Source organism: Protomyctophum parallelum (assembly GCF_964188405.1).
Source record: "Protomyctophum parallelum genome assembly, chromosome: 20".
NCBI lineage: Eukaryota > Metazoa > Chordata > Actinopteri > Myctophiformes > Myctophidae > Protomyctophum > Protomyctophum parallelum.
In genome coordinates, this window is record NC_139718.1 from 4,663,664 (window position 1) to 4,670,794 (window position 7,131).

The 7,131-nt window shown below is 47.1% G+C and overlaps 2 protein-coding genes across 2 annotated transcripts in view; one reads left to right on the top strand and one right to left on the bottom strand.

Moving 5' to 3' along the window:
- Positions 1–1,620: 1,620 nt before the first annotated feature.
- On the bottom strand, positions 1,621–3,474 carry LOC310878423 (kinesin-like protein KIF2A; the record flags this gene model as incomplete). The annotated part of the gene is made up of 1 exon (XM_083792754.1): positions 1,621–3,474. The coding sequence occupies one exon, from the start codon at positions 3,472–3,474 to the stop codon at positions 1,621–1,623; it is 1,854 nt and encodes a 617-aa protein (XP_083648880.1).
- An 823-nt stretch (positions 3,475–4,297) lies between these two features.
- The window catches only part of LOC310878424 (mitogen-activated protein kinase kinase kinase 7-like), a gene marked incomplete at its 5' end in the record, with an annotated part of 23,653 nt that continues 20,819 nt past the window's right edge, over positions 4,298–7,131 (top strand). The window contains one exon of the mRNA XM_083792755.1: positions 4,298–4,321. Coding sequence (XP_083648881.1) covers positions 4,298–4,321 — 24 coding nt within the window. The remainder of the gene's footprint in view (positions 4,322–7,131) is intronic.

A 7,131-nucleotide genomic window follows, 5' to 3' on the forward strand; every position in this document is an offset into this window, starting at 1 on the left:
CCTATAAACAATTTAATATAGGTATAGTTTTTCCCACATACTTTGGAGCTCTGGCTCATGGACTAAGAACCAAAGAGAACTGAACCGGTTCCCACTGGGAACCAACCGGTGGAAAGGGGGTCAATTTGCGCAACTACGTACAGTAAGTATAAATCATTATACAGGTCGCTTCGAGGAAGCAATCTGATTGGTTGAAACAGCCTTCTAGCCGTGGTTCAAACGAGCACCACTCCACACCTAATCAAAACAAATAATTCAGCTGCTCTGTTCTCTTCACATTTTGTTTGGGAAGCATCAAAACCATCAATGATACTGATAATGATACTTTGGCCACTTAAACAACCCTATTCTGCTATAGGCAAACACATTATTGGCACAAAGAGGCAGATTTCGAAACACACGCACACACACACGCCCCGTGTCCCCAGGGGTTTGACTTATCCACGATGACTGGACAAGACAAATGTGTCGGGAATTGGCAAGGACTAATTGGGGACAAATAGAAAAAAGGAGAGAGAGAGAGAGAGAGAGAGAAAAAAAAAAGCAGGCAGTCCAAAAGAATAAAATGCAAATAAATACATAAAATCCAAGATGGCAAAAACGTTCTTCATTAATAAATATTGCTGGGAAGAAACCCACGGGGGAGACCGAGGACCAGATAATGGGGTGGAGAATATCTCCATGCTGGCCCAGCTGGGAATGCTTCGGGATCCCCCCAGTTACCGGGAAAGGGACGTATGGGAGTCTCTGCTGGAACCGGTGATCCGACTCGGCAAGTCCAAGGTTTTGTCCCCTTTGGTGGTTCTTGGGGGATTAACTATAGCCTACATTGCATCTGCACATATAGGCTATGTTATTTTATGTCATCCTATGTTATCTTCTTCCACTTACGTCAACATCCTAACTATTAGGTGCAATGGCGGGGGCGACTGTGGCTCAAGGGGTACAGCAGGTCGTCCAATGATCCATGGGTCGGCGGTTCGAATCCCGGCTCCTCCTCCTGTCTACATGTCGAAGTGTCCTTGGGAAAGACACTGAACCCCAACTTGCTCCCGATGTGCTGGTTGGTACCTTGCATGGCTTCCGCCGCAATCTGTGTGTGAATGGGTGAATGTAATGCACAATCTATGTAAAGCGCCTTGGATAAAGGCGCTATATAAATGCACCATTTACCATTTACCAATGGCTGCTGTTGAAAATTACTATAAACTCGAGCTAAGATGACTTCCCTCCTCAGGTTTTACACCAGCAGAGCATGGACCTTTTTTCCCCCCGATTACCTCCCTAATCTGATCAAAATGGGTTTATAGCACCCCTGTTCTATAGGAATGTCATAGCGGGCAAACATTCTGCAAAAAATAGCAGCTCTCCAAGCAGTGACACGTTGCAAAGCATTGCGAGCTTGTAGATTGGCTATTTTTTTTTGGCAAAGTGATTTGGGGGAGAGGAAAAGGGAGGAGCCCGGAGAACAGACCCTATGTCAACGAAATAGTGTTTAAGTGGTTAATAAATGTAACTAATTTAGCCTGAAATCCTTTTTATTCTTGATTTCACAGGCTAAATGGTTCTGTTACTGGGGGCATAAACAGGCTAAATGGTTCTGTTACTGGGGGCATAAAGTTAAGTGTTGATCTGCTTACTGGCCTGCTCCTCTTTCTGGAGCGCAGAACGGAACAGCTTCACCTTGTCTTTAAGCTCCGTGAGCCTCTCTATCTTCTGACCCAGGATCTGTTCCACCTGGCTCACGTACGAGTCCACGTCGTAGTCCGCCTCGTCCGTCATGGCCAGCAGCACCTTCTCGTCCTCCAGCCAGCGGATGGACTCCTGGACCACGGCCCGGTGCGTCTCCAGGACCTGCTCCTCCGTCTCCATCATCTGGGACACGGCCACCTCGTGGAAGGTGAACAGCGGAGGACACGCGTCCTCCTCGCTCTGCTCGTCGAGCAGGGCGAGGACGTTGCAGGGTCGACTGCAGCCCTCCGCCACGTGGTTGGCGTCGATCGTCAGCTCCTTCACCCTGTTGGCGTAGCGCAGCGTGTTGAGGGTGTTCTCGCACGACGACATGCCGGGAGAAATGGTGGCGATCATGCACGTGCGGGAGTTCTCCCTGATGAAGGAGTCCCGGAGGACCTGTGTGAGCTTGCTGCCCCTGAAGGGAGTGTAGGACTTGTTGCGACCCAGAGCCCTGATGCACTCCTTCAGCGCCAGCAGACTCTTGTTGATCTCGGATCCCTCCAGGCGAGTCGTGCGGTCGGAGCTGAACGTGTCGGCTCCCCGCTCGTTTCCGGCCAGGTCGATGAGCGAGAACTTCCCGTGGACCCTCCCCTTCCGCCGCAGCATGATCTGGAACACGGCGTGGCTCCTGGAAGAGTGCGCGTTGGCCGACGTCTGACCCGACGTCCTGCAGCTGTTTCCCACCTCGATGAGTTTCAGGACGTCCTCCGTGCATTTGACTTCCGTCTCTTGCAGTCCCACCACCTGCACCTCCTTTTTGCTGTCCTCCAACACCCTCAGTTTAGCTTTGCCGTTGAGCAGGTCAAACACCTTCCCGCTGTAGATCTCAAAGAAGGTCGCGTACACTTGCAGTTCCAACGCCTTATAGTTGGGCGTATTCAGGATGAGAAAGACATCCCGGGCCGTTAATGCGTAGATCCCTTTGGAGAAATCCTGGTTCTTTCCGGAAAAATCTCCGCCCATAGTATGTGTTTTCCCACTTCCCGTCTGTCCGTAGGCGAAGCAGGTAGCCATGCCCTTCTCAAAGATGGACTCCACCAGAGGCCTGGCGGTGAACTTGTACACCATCTCATTGGTCGTCGATTCGTCAAAGGAGTAGTCGAAGCGGAAGGTCTGGTTCTCCAGGTAGCGGGTCAGGTCCACCTTCTGTTTGGGTTCGTGGACAATCACCACGTCTTTATTGGGAATGGTGGTCACGTCCGGGTCCTTCGCGGTCAGCTCTTTTTTGTTCAGCGGGCGCTTCCGCACGCAAACGCATATCCTGTGTTCCTCAATGGCGTCCCCCGGGGTCAGAGGTCTGTAGTCTAGACTGGCTCGGAAGTCCTTGATCATGTACAAGATCTCGCAGTTGGGAGTGTCTCCCTCCTGCGCTCTCTTCTCTCTCAGCTCCTGCTGCTGTTGCCGGCGTCGTTCCCTCTTCTCCTGGAGTTTCTCCACCTCCTTCACACAGCTGGACTTCTTCCAGCTCCTCAGCTGAGTCGGGGTCTGCGTTGGCGGCTCGGCCGGGGGCTGCGCGGGCTGCTGGGCGAGCTCCTCCTCCGGAGCCACGTCTGGGTTCAGAGTGAAGATACTCTCCACGTCGATCTCTTTGCCCTTTGTGTCTCCGTTCTCGGTCCACTCCACGTTGACGCTGTCGCTGTCCTCGTTCAGAGAGGTCACTATGACCTGGTGGATTTGCCCGTCGCTGCACTTTACTTCCACATTACAGCCGACGATAATTCTCCCGAAGCCACACGCCATTCTTTGGTCGGGGAGGAAGATTCAGCCGTATCTAAATTAGCAGATACTAATGCGGCACCTTTGGTTTTGTGCTCCAAGCAGAAATAAAACATAGAAAAACCAAACAAGCCTAGACTGACGGTTTAAGTATCCAATCGGTCCACTGAGGCATGACGTGGAGTATGCCTCTCAGCCAATCACACGTGAGGTTGCAACATAATAACGGTGGGCTACAGGGTTTAACTAGACATGCACTCTGTCGACGTGCCAACTTGCACACAAGTAGGCCATGCATGGCCTACTTGTGTGCAAGCAGAGCGCGCAAGTACTGCCGACCTCTAGGAACTTAAGATCAGCTCCTCTCTAAAATATATATACCTACCTTGAAGCGTACTAGTTACGTCACCGTCAACAGCCAATAAGGGACCACCATTCTTACTGGCGATACATACATACATACTAAAAACTAAATTGCATGGATGCACCTGGGACATAGCCTCAGTGATGTATCCTGAGGTCAACAGGGTTTCGGGTCTACCAACATCATACCCCTCACTCAGGCGACCCAGCCGGGGTGATCGAGTCCCGACTTACGTCCCAGTAGCTTCCCTCAATCAGTCCCACTAGGGAAAAGCCAGGGCCACACAATCCATTGGAACTACTCCAGAACTACTCTGCCAGGGCTGGGAGGTACACTTCTGGCGCATGGAAGGACTCCGTGGGTTAACTCCTGTCCGGGCCCTTCCTACGTCTCACCAGTTCCACTCCTGCTCTCACCAGGCCCAGAACCTGTGCGTTGCACCAGAGTCCCAGCACCAGCCACTTCATTCAGGAGTGGTGGGCAATGGTTCCTGCAGACTCCACCCGGGTGAGAAGGTGGTGCTGCGGGCTCCGCTTGCTGCTTGAATGGCCCTCATAAAGGCCTCACCGAGGGTTTGTTGGGCTTCCTATATGAGTTATGAATTCTTACCACTCAAGGTCAACAGCAGGGCAGTGAGTGAAGGTGTGGACAAGGCCATTGTCTGGTAGGCCCTCACTGTATATGTTTCTTTTCCCTTTTTGCTTCCTTTATGAATTCCTGTTCTGTTCTTTAACTATATAGAAGTGTCTATTTGTACGTCTCTAATTGTTTTGATGAATTGAACAAAGTGGACCCTGTTGTAAACAAGTGTAATGCTTAATTGGGTCGTCCACTCACAGTTAACAGTCTTTGTATTGAGTTTGTGCTTGAAATGTACTGTAATTCTGCAAACTGTCAATGAATATTTCAATCAATCAATCAATGGTCTATGATCAGTTCAGGTGTTGCAGAAAGATTAATGTCTCTTTCTTCACAATATTCTGTACTTCTGTGGAACTCTAAAGCCTTCAATACAAGGAAGCCTCAAGGCTCATACATAGTCTGGATTTTCGGTGGTGGGGTGACCACCGAACTACAACATGACGTCACGAGCCGCGGTGAAGAGCAAACCACCGCCACCGCTCCAGCCCTTCTCTCTGTTTTTACTCACCACCGCTCAACGTTATTTCAGCTCCGGTGGTCAGCTCACCACCAAAGCGGTGGTCACCTTACCACCGAAAATCCAGACTATGAATAGGCCTTCACAGTCTGAAAGCACCCCACTCATATAAGACTCAATCTACAACCAGTCATCCATTGTCTTCAAACAGAAACACTCTATTCCTCTGTCATTTGCATGTGCAGTATGCAGTCAACCGATAAATCCCAAAAGGATTGTGAGCAGACAGGTGTGTACAAATCTTATCTCACGTTTTAGAACTGATAGATTAATTAAAGTTGTTAATAGTGTTTATGTGTCTCTCAATATTATTGCTAATTCAGTGACTATATATTTCTCAAGCTGATGGTTTTAACCCATTCTGACCGGGCACCCATTTTGGTGTCGGCATCATGTTATGCTTTAGCTATTTAAAAATAGCAGATCTACAAGCTCGTATCGCGCCACCGAGTGGCGCGATACGAGCTTGTAGGTCTGCTATTTTTTGAAAAATCGAAGAACGACTGACATTTTTTAGAATCTGATCTCAGGTCAGAATGGGTTCATCAGACCAGTGTGTGTCCGGCGGAAACCTCGTATGAATCTGATCTCAGGTCAGAATGGGTTAAATGTGTGCTGTACATAATAACCCCATATCTCTCACACATTCCAGTTCCTCTTCCGTGTCTATATTTTGTGAGTGCAGTCCTGAAGTTCTTATACCTCTCTCTGACAGTAAATGCATATCAGAACCTCTCACCAGACCCATTCTGACCTGAGATCAGATTCATACGAGGTTTCCGCCGGACACACACTGGTCTGATGAACCCATTCTGACCTGAGATCAGATTCTAAAAATGTCAGTCGTTCTTCAATTTTTCCAAAAATAGCAGACCTACAAGCTCATATCGCGCCACTCGGTGGCGCGATATGAGCTTGTAGATCTGCTATTTTTCAATAGATAAAGCATAACATGATGCCGACACCAAAATGGGTGCCCGTTCAGAATGGGTTAAAGGAGAATTCCATACTAAAAGGCTTTCATACCTTTCTTTGTAGTTGTTACGTCCCCACCAAAGAGGTCCAGGTGTTATTTTGTGCAAAAGCTCCTTATTGGCTACTTCCCCTACCATAAGCCCTAAATGAATTGCATTGAATTGAATGGGAATTGAATGGGGCTATATGGGGTGTTGTGCTAATTCGTTTATTTCCATCGCTCAAAATTATAATTTCTTTGTATATATCCTCTCTTCATAATGTAAATAATATCCCAAGCGGCACACTTTACTACTTCTTTCGATGGAAATAAGCAAACTAGCATAACACCCCATAGCCCCATTAAATTCCCATTCAATGCAATGCAATTCATTGAGGGCTTATGTTAGGGGAAATAGCCAATAAGGAGTTTTTGCACAAAAAAACACCTGGACCTCTTTGGTGGGGACGTAACAACTACAAAGAAAGGTAAGAAAGATAAGAAAGCATTCTAGCATGGAATTCTCCTTTAAAATGTAAGAGTAAGAAATTATTTCCAGTGAGTATATTTATGATTTCACGATGAAGGTATTACAGGTATAAGAATAAAATACTGTTTTTTGAAACCACGTCTAGAAATAAAGCCATGTATCGTAGTGAAGAGGGGATGCATCGGGATAGGCTTCAAGCACACTTTTGGATAGATTAGAAAGCTGCTAAAAACCCATTTGTTTCGTAAGCACTTTGGTGATATTGTTATTTATATACTGTATAGGCCTACTGAACGTTTATATGTATTTTATTACTACTCTACTGAAATGCATTGTGTTGTCGTTTTATTGTTGGATCTATGTGATTCTCTTCTTCTATTTCATTGTATTTATTCTACAGCACCTTGTAACATTTGTTTTCAATCTCATTGCATCTTTGAAGTGATATGGAACGTTTTGAGATTCTGTTGGATTAAAGTTGTTAATGTCGTTGGTTCTGTTGATATGCTCAATGCTATTGCGCTACAGCAGTGATCATCTTTCTCATGCATGTTTAAAAAAAAAGCTGTATTTTATGGATCTCTTATTTTCACTATTCCTGAACATGTTTGACATTTTCTAAACATCTGAAATGTTTGAAGTACTTTTTGAATGTTTGTTCACAGTTTTGCCTGCAGGACATAGTCTGACCTGACTGAGCAAAAGTGTGTGTG